The 22,500-nt window shown below is 45.6% G+C and overlaps 1 protein-coding gene across 1 annotated transcript in view; it reads right to left on the bottom strand.

Moving 5' to 3' along the window:
• LOC109882530 (voltage-dependent L-type calcium channel subunit alpha-1C) overlaps positions 1-22,500 on the bottom strand; it is a 143,103-nt gene that overhangs the window by 23,730 nt on the left and 96,873 nt on the right. Inside the window, 3 exon segments of the mRNA XM_031815163.1 lie at positions 4,656-4,739; positions 10,069-10,179; positions 21,654-21,812. Of these exon segments, the coding sequence (XP_031671023.1) occupies positions 4,656-4,739; positions 10,069-10,179; positions 21,654-21,812 (354 nt within the window).

The following is a 22,500-nucleotide window of genomic DNA, read 5'->3' as shown; positions in this document are numbered from 1 at the left end:
TCACATTGCACATAATCTTTACAGTTGAAGTGAACTGTATGGGTAACATAGGTCTCTGTATAAGACTGTTATTTCATATCTGTGATAGCAGGGCTGGTTAGAATGGTTCCACATTGTAGAAGCTTCTAATGTCCTCATTCTATTTTATTCAATTGGTATAACTGACCTTTGTATATTTCAACTAAATTGAATTCCTCCCTCGTATTGTTATTATGCTTGGCCCTGTTGGCAGATCGTTTCTGAAAACAACCCCAATCATTCTCAGATGCCTGGATGATAGACGCTCTTAGAAAAAAGGCTTCCAAATGGGTTCTTCTGCTGTCCCCATAGGAGAACTCATTTTGGATCCAGTTAGAACACTTTCTGATTCCAGGTAGAACCCTCTGTGGAAAGTGTTCTACATGGAACCCAAAAGGGTTCTACCCGGAACCAAAAGGGTTTTACCCGGAACCCAAAGGGTTCTACCCAGAACCAAAAGGGTTCTACCCGGAACCCAAAGGGTTCTACCCGGAACCCAAAGGGCTCTACCCGGAACCAAAAGGGTTCTATCTGGAACCAAAGATAGTTCTACAAAGTGTTCTACATGGGGACAGTTGAAGAACCCTTTTAGGTTGTAGATAGCACCTTTGTTTCTAAGAGTTAACCTCGGTTAGTTAACGTTAGTTCGTTAAAGTCCTCTAACGTTAGTGAAGAGACCCAGGTTACCCAGCGTGCATTTCAGGGTGAGCAAAGAGCACCACAAATCAACCAATGAGAGGAAAGATAGAAGTAAACATCCAAAAGAAGATGAAGAGTGAGAGATCAGTTCAGACAGACATGATGGAGGAGAGGAGAGGCATTCCGAAGGGGGAGGGAGAAATGCAGCTGTGACATCATCGCCTGCGAGACACCATCGCCATGGCAACAAAACGCAACTTCTTTTCCTAACACACATCAAACCAACAGAATAATAATTGAAAACCACTCAAATGAAATCGACTGTCAAAATTAAAAACTAAACTGAAAATTGTTTTAAGAAGCACCTTCTGGTCAAAATAACTGGAGAGGGGTAGCTATGTAGAGTAGAGTTGGGGAGGGGGGGGGGGGGGGGGGGGGGCATCTAATCCGCTATCATAACAACACCACTTTATCAAGGCCAAAACACACTCACATAAACAACACAAAAACAGTGAGTGTCTTTCTGATATTTTGGTGGCTATTAGGTTACTGTCACCAGGAGGTACAAATGCAGAGGGTGACTAAAAACAATGAAAATATGATGCAAGAACAGTGAGGCTCGTCATTCAATCAGACCACCAGAGAAGAAGAAGACTAGGGTCATGCCTAGGTTAGAGATTCATCCAGGAGTTCAAATCAAAAGTCAATGTCAAACGGCAAAACCAAACTGAGTGCAGGGTAAAAGGTGAGTGACTGGTATAGCAGAGGAGGGTATATATATCTGGCAGACAGATACGGGTCAAGGTGAGTGACTGGTATAGCAGAGGAGGGTATATATATCTGGCAGACAGATACTGGTCAAGGTGAGTGACTGGTATAGCAGAGGAGGGTATATATATCTGGCAGACAGATACTGGTAAAAGGTGAGTGACTGGTATAGCAGAGGAGGGTATATATATATGGCAGACAGATACTGGTCAAGGTGAGTGACTGGTATAGCAGAGGAGGGTATATATATCTGGCAGACAGATACGGGTCAAGGTGAGTGACTGGTATAGCAGAGGAGGGTATATATATCTGGCAGACAGATACGGGTCAAGGTGAGTGACTGGTATAGCAGAGGAGGGTATATATATCTGGCAGACAGATACGGGTCATTCATAAAGACCTTTGGTCAAACCTCTCGTGGTCAGATAGCTTCACTTTCAAAGAGAAGAAAACCGCACTTGTCATCCACAGGGCAGCCTAACACTATCGCTGCTTCTCAAAGGGTTAACCTTTCAACTCAACCGTAGGACACGAGCAGAACTAATAGTTACAAGTTGGTACTGTAAGGAAATAGTTGGGATTTAGTCTCAACGAAATTCTAGAAGGACTCATGTGTATAGACAAACACAAAGCGCTAGTACTACACAATAACAACGCAACAATAACAACACACAACAGCATATAACTAATATAATCAGCGCACTCAAAGTAGCATTTTAAGTTTTCTGTTCTCAGAAACATGCCTTTGTTAGTGATCTGAAGCCATGGATTGTTGCCATCTAAACTAGAGGAGTGGGTGAAGTGTCTTTCATGACTTGTGAAAGGAAAGCTGGCTATTCCGCTATGCTGTCCCAGAGAGATGACAGGTTTATGAACTGACCGGCAGACACAATAGACAGATAAGCCCAGATCAACTATGGCGATCCGATCCAAATCTCATTTGACACAGTTACAGACTGTATCGAGCTGCTATAGGATTGAGCAATCGACCAAATTAGCTACGAGGTCCATTTAATGCAATAGACTCAGGTATAAAAGGTACTGAGTTACTGTAGGATTCACCTGTGAGCTTGGTGTTAAAGGGAATGTTTAACATTTTTCAACTTCATATTCATCCTCTCCAGCACCACCCCAACATCAACATGGGTGAAAACGGTGCGTTTCTACGTTTCATAGTAAACAAGATAAGAGGAAGATAAATGTTTCCAATGACATCATCGGTGTGCATCATGTGATTTTAACCAATTATGAGGAGGCATTACTAATTGGTTGATGAGGTCATTGGAAACACCTATCTTCCTCGATCGTTTAGATTTTTTTTTTACTACTTATCATAAGAAACACACTGTTTGATGTTGGGGCGGTGCAGGAGACGATGAATATGAAGAAGCAACATTTCCACATTTGCCTTTGAGAGTGTAAATAGTCATTCAATGGTTCTCATGTCTCATCATTGGAAGTCTCAAAATACATATCTAGATTCACTAGAGGGACAAAATGCATTTTTTTTATTTAACTAGGCACGTCAGTTAAGAATAAATTCTTATTTACAATGACGGCCTACTCCGGCCAAACTCGGACGACGCTGGGCCAATTGAGCACCGCCCTATGGGACTCCCAATCACGACCAGATGTGATTCAGCCTGGATACGAACCAGGGACTGTAGTGACACCTCTTGCACTGAGATGCAGTGCCTTACACCGCTGCGCCACTCAGGAGCCCCTCAATAGAGACTAAATGTATTTTATATAGGAGATCCATTTCTGTTTATATTCTAATCACCTCTTGCACTGAGATGCAGTGCCTTACACCGCTGCGCCACTCAGGAGCCCCTCAATAGAGACTAAATGTATTTTATATAGGAGATCCATTTCTGTTTATATTCTAATCACCTCTTGTTTATATTATGAACAGGGCCAGGAATTTCTCATGAAAGGTGACATCACACACCAGTAAATATTCATGAATAAATGCACGTCTACATGCATAGTTTTGCATACAAGCTAAAGGCTTTATGTAAACAAATAGTTTACAATGACTTTTCTTCAGGCCTGAATATATCACCCTTTTTTTCCAATCATGCTATACAGTGTCAGTCATGCCTTGGGGACTTCACATGTCCCCAATTGTGATGATAATATACATTGTGATGATAATATACATTGAAAGTAATGTACAAAAAAACCAAACCCAAAACAAGTGCTGTGAGACAATGCAATAGTCTACATTCTATTGATGCTCAGAGGTGAGAGTGAGAGGTAGGCAGGCAGACTGAAAGGTGGGCTACTTACGTTAACCTCAGTGATCGCTATGTCAACAACGCTACCCACAACTATTAAGGCATCAAATGTGTTCCATGCATCAACAAAATAATGCTGCGTTGGGTGGAAGAAAACAAACAAACAAACAAACAAACGAAAATGGAAAGAAAAGAAGCAACAAAAGGAGAGAGGGAAAGATAAGGAAGAAAACAGTTATATATGAACGTCTGTGATTAGCGGAAGGTAGAGAGGGAGGAAGGACATTGGTTGAAAATTAAATGACAGTTGAAGTTTGAAAACGGGAGGAAATAAAAGGAGCGAAATCCAAGATGATCGAGAGGAGAAAGCGGCGACCAGTCATGCTTGTCCATGTGGGAAAACAACATCAATAAACAACAACAATAACAAAATCACAACCGAAACAATCCATTTAAATAAAAGAATAGTTGAGTTTCTTTGGTTAGTTAGTGTGTCTTGTTAGTCAAAGTGAAAACCCTAGGACATGTCCCAGTCCTGCTTTAGAGCCAGGTCTCTCTTCTGAGGCCTAACGAATAGAACCCTTTCAGTACTCTAGAACTCCTTCAGTACTCTAGAACTCTTTCAGTACTCTAGAACTCCTTCAGTACTCTAGAACTCCTTCAGTACTCTAGAACTCTTTCGGTACTCTAGAACACTCAACTGTTCTGTTCTGTGTACTGTGAAGAACGAGGAAGCACCTTTTTTTCATCACGTGATGCCTTGGAAACCCTGAATGAGAGCGGCCATCTTGAAATGAATGATGGAGGAAGGAAGAGGGGAGAGGAAGGGAGGAGGGTGGACTTTGGGGAAAGAAACCACACCAGAGAATGGTGCTATAGAAGACAAGATTGTCACAAAGAAAGAGAAGGAAAGAGAAAAGGAAAGAGAGAGAGAGAGAGAGAGAGAGAGGGACAGAGCGAGTGGAGAGAGAGGGGTGGCGATGTACTTACGTTGATCTCACTCAGAATGACGTCTATTATGCTGCCAATTACGATGAGGAAGTCAAAAACATTCCAAGGATCACTAAAGTAACCCTACACAGGATGGGCGGAGGTGCAAGAGGAGGAGGGGGGGTAAGAGAGGCAAGTTAGACAGGCATTATTGTAGGGAAAAGCCTTCCTTTTCAGCCCTTAAACTCTTCCAACAATGTGTTTGGGGGGTGGCTCATCTCTTCTGAAACTATCTTCTTAGATCTTTAAAGCCAATAGAGCAACACAATGCATCACTGGTATTAAATGATGAAATATTATTGTGAATGTATTATTGTGAATATTAAAAGTGAATGTTCATGTCACGTTCTGCTGCTTGCTTGCTGTCGCCTACAGCACAGTTAAGTCAACGCCACAACTTGTTAGCGTGTAACCTACTACTACCGGAGCTCATCTTTCTGTAAACAGGGCGCAGAATAAAAGCTTCCAGGGGTTGATAACATGGCATGTTAAAGGTAAGCACTATTCAGTCAATTATATTCATGTGATTCTATATCAAGCCAGAAGATTATTGCTTATTAAACAAGATATTATTGCATTTTTTTCTGTCTCTTTTACTTCCTTCTGTGTGAAAAGGAAATGAGGTCATAATGAAGGGTGGTGTTCTATGTACAGTAGCGTAGCAGAGTGATAGAGCAAGACTGACTTATCCAATATATTATTATTATTATTATTAACACTAGGGATTTTAGTATTATTATTATTATTAACACTAGATATTTTATATTATATTATTATTAGTATCACTAGGCATTATATATTATCATTAACACTAGGGATTAAATATTATATTATTATTATCACTAGGCATTATATATTATCATTAACACTAGGGAGTATATATTATATTATTATTATCACTAGGCATTATATATTATCATTATTGTTATTATATTATTATCACTAGGCATTATATATTATTATTAACACTAGGGATTATATATTATTATATTATATTATTATTATCACTAGGCATTATATATTATTAAATTATATTATTATTATCACTAGGGATTATATATTATTATTAACACTAGGGAGTATATATTATTAAATTATATTATTATTATCACTAGGGATTATATATTATTATATTATATTATTATTAACACTAGGCATTATATATTATTATATTATATTATTATTAACACTAGGCATTATATATTATTAAATTATATTATTATTATCACTAGGGATTATATATTATTATTAACACTAGGGATCATATATTATTATATTATATTAATATTAACACTAGGGAGTATATATTATATTATTATTAACACTAGGGATTATATATTATTATATTATATTATTATTATCACTAGGGATTATATATTATTATTAACACTAGGGATTATATATTATTATCATCACTAGGCATTATATATTATTATTATCACTAGGCATTATATATTATTAAATTATGTTATTATTATCACTAGGTATTATATATTATTATTAACACTAGGGATTATATATTATATTATTATTATCACTAGGCATTATATATTATCATTAACACTAGGCATTATATATTATCATTATCACTAGGGATTATATATTATATTATTATTATCACTAGGGATTATATATTATCATTAACACTAGGGACTATATATTATTATTATTGTTATTATATTATTATCACTAGGGATTATATATTATCATTAACACTAGGGATTATATATTATTATTATTGTTATTATATTATTATCACTAGGGATTATATATTATATTATTGTTATTATATTATTATCACTAGGGATTATATATTATTATCACTAGGCATTATATATTATTATCACTAGGGATTATATATTATTATTATCACTAGGGATTATTATATTCTAACACGGTATGATGTTTTAACCAGTGAGACCGTCCCCACTGAAGCAGTCAGTGGGTCAGTGGCAGAGGAATAGGTAACCTCATTTAACTGTGGTATAACGAGGGTTAATGCAGTTGCCTTAGTGGGATGAATGGGGAGGGACTGAACACACTGAGGGGAGAGATGCATGTTGCTAGATGTGACCTGGGAGAGTTGGAGGGTCTAGCATGGAGGGACTGAACACACTGAGGGGAGAGATGCATGTTGCTAGATGTGACCTGGGAGAGTTGGAGGGTCTAGCATGGTGAGACTGAACACACTGAGGGGAGAGATGCATGTTGCTAGATGTGACCTGGGAGAGTTGGAGGGTCTAGCATGGAGGGACTGAACACACTGAGGGGAGAGATGCATGTTGCTAGATGTGACCTGGGAGAGTTGGAGGGTCTAGCATGGTGAGACTGAACACACTGAGGGGAGAGATGCATGTTGCTAGATGTGACCTGGGAGAGTTGGAGGGTCTAGCATGGTGAGACTGAACACACTGAGGGGAGAGATGCATGTTGCTAGATGTGACCTGGGAGAGTTGGAGGGTCTAGCATGGAGGGACTGAACACACTGAGGGGAGAGATGCATGTTGCTAGATGTGACCTGGGAGAGTTGGAGGGTCTAGCATGGTGAGACTGAACACACTGAGGGGAGAGATGCATGTTGCTAGATGTGACCTGGGAGAGTTGGAGGGTCTAGCATGGAGGGACTGAACACACTGAGGGGAGAGATGCATGTTGCTAGATGTGACCTGGGAGAGTTGGAGGGTCTAGCATGGTGAGACTGAACACACTGAGGGGAGAGATGCATGTTGCTAGATGTGACCTGGGAGAGTTGGAGGGTCTAGCATGGTGAGAGAGGAATCCAGATGAATCCAGATGACAGAACTCTTCGAAATACCAGCAATACTACTAAACATCTAACACTTTCCTAAAAACAAAGTAGTTTACAATCATACAATATACAGAAATGAGAAAGACACAGTGGCAAAAATCCTTCAGTATGTTTCCCTTTGACCTGACTGCAATGAAGGGATGTGTGTTATGAGCCAGTGTCGGTGTTGTACACAGCATCTGATGAGAGAGCTGGTTAGAACAGGACGAGGCTAAATGTGTCCTCTGCACCTAGAGGAAAAGGGTACTGATTAATATGATGACGGTCCTGTCTGTTGAAAGAGAAGGTCAGTAACACGAGTTAGAAAGTGACACAACCACACGATGCAACGTTCTCTGGGTGTCTTTCAGAGAGGTGGGACGTGTCCATAGACAGGACACGTTCAGGGTTTTCAGACCAAGGCTAACCAATCAGAACTCACCAAGGCTAACCAATCAGGGCTCACCAAGGCTAACCAATCAGGGCTCACCAAGGCTAACCAATCAGGGCTCACCAAGGCTAACCAATCAGAACTCACCAAGGCTAACCAATCAGAGGTCACCAAGGCTAACCAATCAGAGGTCACCAAGGCTAACCAATTAGTACTCAAGGTTATTATCTATATACAGTGTATATATATATATTTAACATTTATTTAACCAGGCAAGTCAGTTAAGAACAAATTCTTATTAACAATGACGGCCTAGCCCGGCCAAATCCAGACGACGCTGGGCCAATTGTGCGCCGATTGGGACTCCCAATCACGGCCGGATGTGATACAGCCTGGATTTGAACCACTGTAGTGAAGCCTCTTGCACTGAGATGCAGTGTCTTAGACTGCTGTGCCACTTAAACAACCTATTTCAATGTACTTCTACCCTGCCAAGATAAGAACACAAAACCTTCACAATGACAGATGAATTATATGAGAAACTAGGTTTTTGTTGACTGACAATTAAAAGATCTTTAGTCTCCTTTATGACCAAGAGTGATTTGCATCAATGGTTTATCCCAGTTTATCACAGAAAGCAGGAATAAAAGGATGTCCTCATAGACACGTAAAGAGATCAGCACCACAATAAGCAGCATCAGAGATCTCACTGTAGCTTCACAGCAGTCAGCTGGGCAATCTATAATAAACATGAAGGCGTTGCTTAGTAACCTGATGAGAGGGCGGTTTGTTCTGTCCATCCATGTATTTACTCTGTCAGTGTTCCAAATGGCATGCTATCCCCTTTAAAGTGCACTACTTTTCACCAGGGTTTATAGGGCTCTGGTCTAAAGTAGTGCGCTATATAGGGAATAGGGCTCTGGTCTATAGTAGTGCGCTATATAGGGAATAGGGCTCTGGTCTAAAGTAGTGCACTAAATAGGGAATAGGGCTCTGGTCTAAAGTAGTGCACTAAATAGGGAATAGGGCTCTGGTCTAAAGTAGTCCACTATATAGGGAATAGGGCTCTGGTCTAAAGTAGTGCACTAAATAGGGAATAGGGCTCTGGTCTAAAGTAGTGCACTAAATAGGGAATAGGGCTCTGGTCTAAAGTAGTGCACTATATAGGGAATAGGGCTCTGGTCAACAGTAGTGCACTATATAGGGAATAGGATGCTGTTTGGGATGCAGACATTGTATCTGTTCTACAGAAGAACCCATCTGTTGTTGTTTCAACATTGTAAGCGGACAGCTGAAGCAGTAGGTGGCCTTTTGATTGGACTAATAAACTCACCAGGTTACCGAGCAACATGGAAAACAAAAAATAAAAACCTACACAACATCAGACACTGAACCAAATCATTAATGCATCTCTTGTTTTCTAATCTTTAAGATTATTTTTTATTTGTGGAAATCAGATCATAAAAGGCATAGTTTATAGGCCAACTGATAACATATAATTATGTAATGACAGACTTGATTAACTTGATTACATTCATATCCAAATTACAGGTGATACTGAATTCCACGGATAGGCTAAGACTAATTTGGTAATGATAAGAATCCTCTCTGGGACAGAGAGAAGTGTTTTGGAGTGATAGACTCCTGAGAGGGGAGAGAGTGGGAAAGAGAGGTGAAGAGAGAGGGAGAGAGGGAAAGATGGAGAAAAGGAGGGAAAGAGAGGTGAAGAGAGAGGGAGAGAGGGAGAGAGGGAGAGAGGGAGAGAGGGAGGGGGAGAGGGAGGGAGGGAGATGTGAAGTGAGAGGTGAAGAGAGAGAGGGAGAGAGAGAGGGAGAGAGGGAGAGAGGGAGAGAGGGAGGGAGAGAGGGAGGGAGGGAGAGAGGGAGGGAGGGAGATGTGAAGTGAGAGGTGAAGAGAGAGAGGGAGAGAGGGAGGGAGAGAGGGAGAGAGACGAGAGAGGGGAAGAGAGAGGGGGAAAGAGAGCCGAGAGAGGTGAAGAGAGAGGGGGAAAGAGAGCCGAGAGAGGTGAAGAGAGAGGGGAAGTGAGAGAGGGAGAGAGGGAGGGAGAGGAGAGAGGGGAAGAGAGAGAGGGAGGGAGTGGTGAAGAGAGAGGTGGAGAGAGAGGTGGAGAGAGGTGGAGAAAGGTGGAGAGAGAGGTGGAGAGAGGTGGAGAGAGAGGTGAAGAGAGGTGGAGAGAGAGGTGGAAAGAGAGGTGGAGAGAGGGAGATACATACCCGTGGTTTGAAGGCGATGAGTTTAAGGATCATCTCCACAGTGAAGAGGCCGGTGAAGAGCATGTTGAGGATGTTCATAGCATCGTTGAAGGAGTGGGTCTGGCCGTGATGCTGCAACACACAGACACTTAATCCCCGATCTGCATTTCTATGTAATCACGTGGTGAACACGCCCACCTCAGGCTATTCTATGTAATCACGTGGTGAACACACCCACCTCAGGCTATTCTATGTAATCACGTGGTGAACACGCCCACCTCAGGCTATTCTATGTAATCACGTGGTGAACACACCCACCTCAGGCTATTCTATGTAATCACGTGGTGAACACGCCCACCTCAGGCTATTCTATGTAATCACGTGGTGGACACATCCACCTCAGGCTATTCTATGTAATCACGTGGTGAACACACCCACCTCAGGCTATTCTATGTAATCACGTGGTGAACACACCCACCTCAGGCTATTCCATGTAATCGCGTGGTGAACACACCCACCTCAGGCTATTCTATGTAATCACGTGGTGAACACACCCACCTCAGGATATTCTATGTAATCACGTGGTGAACACACCCACCTCAGGCTATTCTATGTAATCACGTGGTGAACACGCCCACCTCAGGCTATTCTATGTAATCACGTGGTGAACACACCCACCTCAGGCTATTCTATGTAATCACGTGGTGGACACGCCCACCTCAGGCTATTCTATGTAATCACGTGGTGAACACGCCCACCTCAGGCTATTCTATGTAATCACGTGGTGAACACACCCACCTCAGGCTATTCCATGTAATCACGTGGTGAACACACCCACCTCAGGCTATTCTATGTAATCACGTGGTGAACACGCCCACCTCAGGCTATTCTATGTAATCACGTGGTGGACACGCCCACCTCAGGCTATTCTATGTAATCACGTGGTGAACACGCCCACCTCAGGCTATTCTATGTAATCACGTGGTGAACACGCCCACCTCAGGCTATTCTATGTAATCACGTGGTGAACACACCCACCTCAGGCTATTCTATGTAATCACGTGGTGGACACGCCCACCTCAGGCTATTCTATGTAATCACGTGGTGAACACACCCACCTCAGGCTATTCCATGTAATCACGTGGTGGACACGCCCACCTCAGGCTATTCTATGTAATCACGTGGTGAACACGCCCACCTCAGGCTATTCTATGTAATCACGTGGTGAACACACCCACCTCAGGCTATTCTATGTAATCACGTGGTGGACACGCCCACCTCAGGCTATTCTATGTAATCACGTGGTGAACACACCCACCTCAGGCTATTCTATGTAATCACGTGGTGGACACGCCCACCTCAGGCTATTCTATGTAATCACGTGGTGAACACACCCACCTCAGGCTATTCTATGTAATCACGTGGTGAACACGCCCACCTCAGGCTATTCTATGTAATCACGTGGTGAACACACCCACCTCAGGCTATTCTATGTAATCACGTGGTGGACACGCCCACCTCAGGCTATTCTATGTAATCACGTGGTGAACACACCCACCTCAGGCTATTCTATGTAATCACGTGGTGGACACGCCCACCTCAGGCTATTCTATGTAATCACGTGGTGAACACGCCCACCTCAGGCTATTCTATGTAATCACGTGGTGAACACACCCACCTCAGGCTATTCCATGTAATCACGTGGTGAACACACCCACCTCAGGCTATTCTATGTAATCACGTGGTGAACACGCCCACCTCAGGCTATTCTATGTAATCACGTGGTGGACACGCCCACCTCAGGCTATTCTATGTAATCACGTGGTGAACACGCCCACCTCAGGCTATTCTATGTAATCACGTGGTGAACACGCCCACCTCAGGCTATTCTATGTAATCACGTGGTGAACACACCCACCTCAGGCTATTCTATGTAATCACGTGGTGGACACGCCCACCTCAGGCTATTCTATGTAATCACGTGGTGAACACACCCACCTCAGGCTATTCCATGTAATCACGTGGTGGACACGCCCACCTCAGGCTATTCTATGTAATCACGTGGTGAACACGCCCACCTCAGGCTATTCTATGTAATCACGTGGTGAACACACCCACCTCAGGCTATTCTATGTAATCACGTGGTGGACACGCCCACCTCAGGCTATTCTATGTAATCACGTGGTGAACACACCCACCTCAGGCTATTCTATGTAATCACGTGGTGGACACGCCCACCTCAGGCTATTCTATGTAATCACGTGGTGAACACACCCACCTCAGGCTATTCTATGTAATCACGTGGTGAACACGCCCACCTCAGGCTATTCTATGTAATCACGTGGTGAACACACCCACCTCAGGCTATTCTATGTAATCACGTGGTGGACACGCCCACCTCAGGCTATTCTATGTAATCACGTGGTGAACACACCCACCTCAGGCTATTCTATGTAATCACGTGGTGAACACACCCACCTCAGGCTATTCCATGTAATCACGTGGTGAACACACCCACCTCAGGCTATTCTATGTAATCACGTGGTGAACACACCCACCTCAGGCTATTCTATGTAATCACGTGGTGAACACACCCACCTCAGGCTATTCTATGTAATCACGTGGTGAACACGCCCACCTCAGGCTATTCTATGTAATCACGTGGTGAACACACCCACCTCAGGCTATTCTATGTAATCACGTGGTGAACACACCCACCTCAGGCTATTCTATGTAATCACGTGGTGAACACGCCCACCTCAGGCTATTCTATGTAATCACGTGGTGAACACACCCACCTCAGGCTATTCTATGTAATCACGTGGTGAACACACCCACCTCAGGCTATTCTATGTAATCACGTGGTGAACACACCCACCTCAGGCTATTCTATGTAATCACGTGGTGAACACACCCACCTCAGGCTATTCTATGTAATCACGTGGTGAACACACCCACCTCAGGCTATTCTATGTAATCACGTGGTGAACACACCCACCTCAGGCTATTCTATGTAATCACGTGGTGAACACACCCACCTCAGGCTATTCTATGTAATCACGTGGTGAACACACCCACCTCAGGCTATTCTATGTAATCACGTGGTGAACACACCCACCTCAGGCTATTCTATGTAATCACGTGGTGAACACACCCACCTCAGGCTATTCTATGTAATCACGTGGTGAACACACCCACCTCAGGCTATTCTATGTAATCACGTGGTGAACACACCCACCTCAGGCTATTCTATGTAATCACGTGGTGAACACGCCCACCTCAGGATATTCTATGTAATCACGTGGTGTAATGAACACACCCACCTCAGGCTATTCTATGTAATCACGTGGTGAACACACCCACCTCAGGCTATTCCATGTAATCACGTGGTGAACACGCCCACCTCAGGCTATTCTATGTAATCACGTGGTGAACACGCCCACCTCAGGCTATTCTATGTAATCACGTGGTGAACACGCCCACCTCAGGCTATTCTATGTAATCACGTGGTGAACACACCCACCTCAGGCTATTCTATGTAATCACGTGGTGAACACACCCACCTCAGGCTATTCTATGTAATCACGTGGTGGACACGCCCACCTCAGGCTATTCTATGTAATCACGTGGTGAACACACCCACCTCAGGCTATTCTATGTAATCACGTGGTGGACACGCCCACCTCAGGCTATTCTATGTAATCACGTGGTGAACACGCCCACCTCAGGCTATTCTATGTAATCACGTGGTGAACACGCCCACCTCAGGCTATTCTATGTAATCACGTGGTGAACACACCCACCTCAGGCTATTCTATGTAATCACGTGGTGGACACGCCCACCTCAGGCTATTCTATGTAATCACGTGGTGGACACGCCCACCTCAGGCTATTCTATGTAATCACGTGGTGAACACGCCCACCTCAGGCTATTCTATGTAATCACGTGGTGGACACGCCAACCTCAGGCTATTCTATGTAATCACGTGGTGGACACGCCCACCTCAGGCTATTCTATGTAATCACGTGGTGAACACGCCCACCTCAGGCTATTCTATGTAATCACGTGGTGAACACACCCACCTCAGGCTATTCTATGTAATCACGTGGTGAACACACCCACCTCAGGCTATTCCATGTAATCACGTGGTGAACACACCCACCTCAGGCTATTCTATGTAATCACGTGGTGAACACACCCACCTCAGGATATTCTATGTAATCACGTGGTGAACACACCCACCTCAGGCTATTCTATGTAATCACGTGGTGAACACACCCACCTCAGGCTATTCTATGTAATCACGTGGTGAACACACCCACCTCAGGCTATTCTATGTAATCACGTGGTGGACACACCCACCTCAGGCTATTCTATGTAATCACGTGGTGAACACACCCACCTCAGGCTATTCTATGTAATCACGTGGTGGACACGCCCACCTCAGGCTATTCTATGTAATCACGTGGTGAACACGCCCACCTCAGGCTATTCTATGTAATCACGTGGTGAACACACCCACCTCAGGCTATTCTATGTAATCACGTGGTGGACACGCCCACCTCAGGCTATTCTATGTAATCACGTGGTGAACACACCCACCTCAGGCTATTCTATGTAATCACGTGGTGGACACGCCCACCTCAGGCTATTCTATGTAATCACGTGGTGAACACACCCACCTCAGGCTATTCTATGTAATCACGTGGTGAACACGCCCACCTCAGGCTATTCTATGTAATCACGTGGTGAACACACCCACCTCAGGCTATTCTATGTAATCACGTGGTGGACACGCCCACCTCAGGCTATTCTATGTAATCACGTGGTGAACACACCCACCTCAGGCTATTCTATGTAATCACGTGGTGAACACACCCACCTCAGGCTATTCCATGTAATCACGTGGTGAACACACCCACCTCAGGCTATTCTATGTAATCACGTGGTGAACACACCCACCTCAGGCTATTCTATGTAATCACGTGGTGAACACACCCACCTCAGGCTATTCTATGTAATCACGTGGTGAACACGCCCACCTCAGGCTATTCTATGTAATCACGTGGTGAACACACCCACCTCAGGCTATTCTATGTAATCACGTGGTGAACACACCCACCTCAGGCTATTCTATGTAATCACGTGGTGAACACGCCCACCTCAGGCTATTCTATGTAATCACGTGGTGAACACACCCACCTCAGGCTATTCTATGTAATCACGTGGTGAACACACCCACCTCAGGCTATTCTATGTAATCACGTGGTGAACACACCACCTCAGGCTATTCTATGTAATCACGTGGTGAACACACCCACCTCAGGCTATTCTATGTAATCACGTGGTGAACACACCCACCTCAGGCTATTCTATGTAATCACGTGGTGAACACACCCACCTCAGGCTATTCTATGTAATCACGTGGTGAACACACCCACCTCAGGCTATTCTATGTAATCACGTGGTGAACACACCCACCTCAGGCTATTCTATGTAATCACGTGGTGAACACACCCACCTCAGGCTATTCTATGTAATCACGTGGTGAACACACCCACCTCAGGCTATTCTATGTAATCACGTGGTGAACACACCCACCTCAGGCTATTCTATGTAATTCACGTGGTGAACACACCCACCTCAGGCTATTCTATGTAATCACGTGGTGAACACGCCCACCTCAGGATATTCTATGTAATCACGTGGTGAACACACCCACCTCAGGCTATTCTATGTAATCACGTGGTGAACACACCCACCTCAGGCTATTCCATGTAATCACGTGGTGAACACGCCCACCTCAGGCTATTCTATGTAATCACGTGGTGAACACGCCCACCTCAGGCTATTCTATGTAATCACGTGGTGAACACGCCCACCTCAGGCTATTCTATGTAATCACGTGGTGAACACACCCACCTCAGGCTATTCTATGTAATCACGTGGTGAACACACCCACCTCAGGCTATTCTATGTAATCACGTGGTGGACACGCCCACCTCAGGCTATTCTATGTAATCACGTGGTGAACACACCCACCTCAGGCTATTCTATGTAATCACGTGGTGGACACGCCCACCTCAGGCTATTCTATGTAATCACGTGGTGAACACGCCCACCTCAGGCTATTCTATGTAATCACGTGGTGAACACGCCCACCTCAGGCTATTCTATGTAATCACGTGGTGAACACACCCACCTCAGGCTATTCTATGTAATCACGTGGTGGACACGCCCACCTCAGGCTATTCTATGTAATCACGTGGTGGACACGCCCACCTCAGGCTATTCTATGTAATCACGTGGTGAACACGCCCACCTCAGGCTATTCTATGTAATCACGTGGTGGACACGCCAACCTCAGGCTATTCTATGTAATCACGTGGTGGACACGCCCACCTCAGGCTATTCTATGTAATCACGTGGTGAACACGCCCACCTCAGGCTATTCTATGTAATCACGTGGTGAACACACCCACCTCAGGCTATTCTATGTAATCACGTGGTGAACACACCCACCTCAGGCTATTCCATGTAATCACGTGGTGAACACACCCACCTCAGGCTATTCTATGTAATCACGTGGTGAACACACCCACCTCAGGATATTCTATGTAATCACGTGGTGAACACACCCACCTCAGGCTATTCTATGTAATCACGTGGTGAACACACCCACCTCAGGCTATTCTATGTAATCACGTGGTGAACACACCCACCTCAGGCTATTCTATGTAATCACGTGGTGGACACACCCACCTCAGGCTATTCTATGTAATCACGTGGTGAACACACCCACCTCAGGCTATTCTATGTAATCACGTGGTGGACACGCCCACCTCAGGCTATTCTATGTAATCACGTGGTGAACACGCCCACCTCAGGCTATTCTATGTAATCACGTGGTGAACACACCCACCTCAGGCTATTCTATGTAATCACGTGGTGAACACACCCACCTCAGGCTATTCTATGTAATCACGTGGTGAACACGCCCACCTCAGGCTATTCTATGTAATCACGTGGTGAACACGCCCACCTCAGGCTATTCTATGTAATCACGTGGTGGACACGCCCACCTCAGGCTATTCTATGTAATCACGTGGTGAACACGCCCACCTCAGGCTATTCTATGTAATCACGTGGTGGACACATCCACCTCAGGCTATTCTATGTAATCACGTGGTGGACACGCCCACCTCAGGCTATTCTATGTAATCACGTGGTGGACACACCCACCTCAGGCTATTCTATGTAATCACGTGGTGGACACACCCACCTCAGGCTATTCTATGTAATCACGTGGTGAACACACCCACCTCAGGCTATTCTATGTAATCACGTGGTGGACACGCCCACCTCAGGCTATTCTATGTAATCACGTGGTGAACACACCCACCTCAGGCTATTCTATGTAATCACGTGGTGAACACACCCACCTCAGGCTATTCTATGTAATCACGTGGTGGACACGCCCACCTCAGGCTATTCTATGTAATCACGTGGTGGACACGCCCACCTCAGGCTATTCTATGTAATCACGTGGTGAACACGCCCACCTCAGGCTATTCTATGTAATCACGTGGTGGACACGCCCACCTCAGGCTATTCTATGTAATCACGTGGTGGACACGCCCACCTCAGGCTATTCTATGTAATCACGTGGTGGACACGCCCACCTCAGGCTATTCTATGTAATCACGTGGTGAACACGCCCACCTCAGGCTATTCTATGTAATCACGTGGTGAACACACCCACCTCAGGCTATTCTATGTAATCACGTGGTGGACACGCCCACCTCAGGCTATTCTATGTAATCACGTGGTGAACACGCCCACCTCAGGCTATTCTATGTAATCACGTGGTGAACACACCCACCTCAGGCTATTCTATGTAATCACGTGGTGAACACACCCACCTCAGGCTATTCTATGTAATCACGTGGTGAACACGCCCACCTCAGGCTATTCTATGTAATCACGTGGTGAACACACCCACCTCAGGCTATTCTATGTAATCACGTGGTGAACACACCCACCTCAGGCTATTCTATGTAATCACGTGGTGAACACGCCCACCTCAGGCTATTCTATGTAATCACGTGGTGGACACGCCCACCTCAGGCTATTCTATGTAATCACGTGGTGAACACGCCCACCTCAGGCTATTCTATGTAATCACGTGGTGGACACGCCCACCTCAGGCTATTCTATGTAATCACGTGGTGGACACGCCCACCTCAGGCTATTCTATGTAATCACGTGGTGGACACACCCACCTCAGGCTATTCTATGTAATCACGTGGTGAACACGCCCACCTCAGGCTATTCCATGTAATCACGTGGTGGACACGCCCACCTCAGGCTATTCTATGTAATCACGTGGTGAACACGCCCACCTCAGGCTATTCTATGTAATCACGTGGTGAACACACCCACCTCAGGCTATTCCATGTAATCACGTGGTGGACACGCCCACCTCAGGCTATTCTATGTAATCACGTGGTGGACACGCCCACCTCAGGCTATTCCATGTAATCACGTGGTGAACACGCCCACCTCAGGCTATTCCATGTAATCACGTGGTGGACACGCCCACCTCAGGCTATTCTATGTAATCACGTGGTGGACACGCCCACCTCAGGCTATTCTATGTAATCACGTGGTGGACACGCCCACCTCAGGCTATTCTATGTAATCACGTGGTGGACACGCCCACCTCAGGCTATTCTATGTAATCACGTGGTGGACACGCCCACCTCAGGCTATTCTATGTAATCACGTGGTGAACACACCCACCTCAGGCTATTCTATGTAATCACGTGGTGAACACACCCACCTCAGGCTATTCTATGTAATCACGTGGTGGACACGCCCACCTCAGGCTATTCTATGTAATCACGTGGTGGACACGCCCACCTCAGGCTATTCTATGTAATCACGTGGTGAACACACCCACCTCAGGCTATTCTATGTAATCACGTGGTGAACACACCCACCTCAGGCTATTCTATGTAATCACGTGGTGGACACGCCCACCTCAGGCTATTCTATGTAATCACGTGGTGAACACACCCACCTCAGGCTATTCTATGTAATCACGTGGTGGACACGCCCACCTCAGGCTATTCTATGTAATCACGTGGTGGACACGCCCACCTCAGGCTATTCTATGTAATCACGTGGTGGACACGCCCACCTCAGGCTATTCTATGTAATCACGTGGTGAACACACCCACCTCAGGCTATTCTATGTAATCACGTGGTGGACACGCCCACCTCAGGCTATTCTATGTAATCACGTGGTGGACACGCCCACCTCAGGCTATTCTATGTAATCACGTGGTGGACACGCCCACCTCAGGCTATTCTATGTAATCACGTGGTGGACACGCCCACTCAGGCTATTCTATGTAATCACGTGGTGAACACGCCCACCTCAGGCTATTCTATGTAATCACGTGGTGAACACGCCCACCTCAGGCTATTCTATGTAATCACGTGGTGGACACGCCCACCTCAGGCTATTCTATGTAATCACGTGGTGGACACGCCCACCTCAGGCTATTCTATGTAATCACGTGGTGAACACGCCCACCTCAGGCTATTCTATGTAATCACGTGGTGAACACACCCACCTCAGGCTATTCTATGTAATCACGTGGTGAACACGCCCACCTCAGGCTATTCTATGTAATCACGTGGTGGACACGCCCACCTCAGGCTATTCTATGTAATCACGTGGTGGACACGCCCACCTCAGGCTATTCTATGTAATCACGTGGTGGACACGCCCACCTCAGGCTATTCTATGTAATCACGTGGTGAACACGCCCACCTCAGGCTATTCTATGTAATCACGTGGTGGACACGCCCACCTCAGGCTATTCTATGTAATCACGTGGTGGACACGCCCACCTCAGGCTATTCTATGTAATCACGTGGTGGACACGCCCACCTCAGGCTATTCTATGTAATCACGTGGTGGACACACCCACCTCAGGCTATTCTATGTAATCACGTGGTGGACACGCCCACCTCAGGCTATTCCATGTAATCACGTGGTGGACACGCCCACCTCAGGCTATTCTATGTAATCACGTGGTGGACACGCCCACCTCAGGCTATTCTATGTAATCACGTGGTGGACACGCCCACCTCAGGCTATTCTATGTAATCACGTGGTGAACACGCCCACCTCAGGCTATTCTATGTAATCACGTGGTGGACACACCCACCTCAGGCTATTCTATGTAATCACGTGGTGAACACGCCCACCTCAGGCTATTCTATGTAATCACGTGGTGGACACGCCCACCTCAGGCTATTCTATGTAATCACGTGGTGGACACGCCCACCTCAGGCTATTCTATGTAATCACGTGGTGGACACGCCCACCTCAGGCTATTCTATGTAATCACGTGGTGGACACGCCCACCTCAGGCTATTCTATGTAATCACGTGGTGGACACGCCCACCTCAGGCTATTCTATGTAATCACGTGGTGGACACGCCCACCTCAGGCTATTCTATGTAATCACGTGGTGAACACGCCCACCTCAGGCTATTCTATGTAATCACGTGGTGGACACGCCCACCTCAGGCTATTCTATGTAATCACGTGGTGGACACGCCCACCTCAGGCTATTCTATGTAATCACGTGGTGAACACGCCCACCTCAGGCTATTCTATGTAATCACGTGGTGGACACGCCCACCTCAGGCTATTCTATGTAATCACGTGGTGAACACGCCCACCTCAGGCTATTCTATGTAATCACGTGGTGGACACGCCCACCTCAGGCTATTCTATGTAATCACGTGGTGGACACGCCCACCTCAGGCTATTCTATGTAATCACGTGGTGAACACGCCCACCTCAGGCTATTCTATGTAATCACGTGGTGGACACGCCCACCTCAGGCTATTCTATGTAATCACGTGGTGGACACGCCCACCTCAGGCTATTCTATGTAATCACGTGGTGGACACGCCCACCTCAGGCTATTCTATGTAATCACGTGGAGGACACACCCACCTCAGGCTATTCTATGTAATCACGTGGTGGACACGCCCACCTCAGGCTATTCTATGTAATCACGTGGTGGACACGCCCACCTCAGGCTATTCTATGTAATCACGTGGTGGACACGCCCACCTCAGGCTACAGTAGAACTTTTAACTGATATAGATAGACTATCCTCCCCAACAACTCTTTCTAACATCTAGGAACCAATACCTGAGGTACTAGCATGTCTTTTAACTGATATAGATATAGACTATCCTCCCCATAATGCACCTCTAGTGTCCAGGGCACTATGTGGTTCACTGTGTTTAGGGTAGGATATGTATAAATGGATTGATGCTACCGTATTGGGCTGAGGGTATAAAGATGGACTAATTCAACGTTTTCCCTGACCAAGATGGACGATTTAAGTCATGTTCGGATGCCAATGTCTTTCGCACGCACACACACACACACACACACACACACACACACACACACACACACACACACACACACACACACACACACACACACGCACACACACGCGCACACTCACAAGCGCGCACACTCACAAGCGCGCGCACACACTCTTACCTGCATGGCCAGACAGATGGTGTTCAGCAGGATGAGAGTAAACATCAGGTACTCAAAGTAGGTGGAGTTGACCACGTACCACACCTTGTACTGGTACTGGTTCTTAGGGATGTACCGACGTAGGGGACGGGCCTTCAGGGCATATTCCACACACTGACGCTGTACCACACACACACACACACACACACACACACACACACACACACACACACACACACACACACACACACACACACAGACACACACACAGACACACACAGACACAGACACACAGACAGACACAGACACAGACACACACGCACACACACACACACACACACACACGGGCGCACGCGCACACACACACACACAGACACACAGACACACACACAGACACAGACACACACAGACACACCCAGACACACACACACAGACACACACACACACACACACACCATATGAAACATGTGTTTAATCAACAGACGTTTCCAGTAACACATCGGTGGACGTAGCATTGATGTGTAAATGTCAGTTCATAGTGGTAATATACCATTTACCCTCCACTGATACAACTTAATGACACTTCTCCCTTCAGTATGGCCCCGGCCCCCTCCTAAGTGACCCTATGGTGACCTCGTGTTGACCCCTCTTGACCTCTCTCACCTGTTTGACCTGCGACCTTGAAGATCCCTAATCTCTCACCTGGTTCTGATGACCCCTAACATCTCAACAGGTTCTGATGACCCCTACCCTCTCAACAGGTTCTGATGACCCCTAACCTCTCAACAGGTTCTGATGACCCCTACCCTCTCACCTGGGTTATGATGACCCCTAACCTCTCACCTGGTTATGATGACCCCTAACCTCT

This window comes from Oncorhynchus kisutch, unplaced genomic scaffold (assembly GCF_002021735.2).
Source record: "Oncorhynchus kisutch isolate 150728-3 unplaced genomic scaffold, Okis_V2 Okis09a-Okis19a_hom, whole genome shotgun sequence".
Lineage (NCBI taxonomy): Eukaryota > Metazoa > Chordata > Actinopteri > Salmoniformes > Salmonidae > Oncorhynchus > Oncorhynchus kisutch.
The sequence above is the reverse complement of the archived record's forward strand: the minus strand, read 5'-3'. Positions and strand labels throughout refer to the sequence as shown.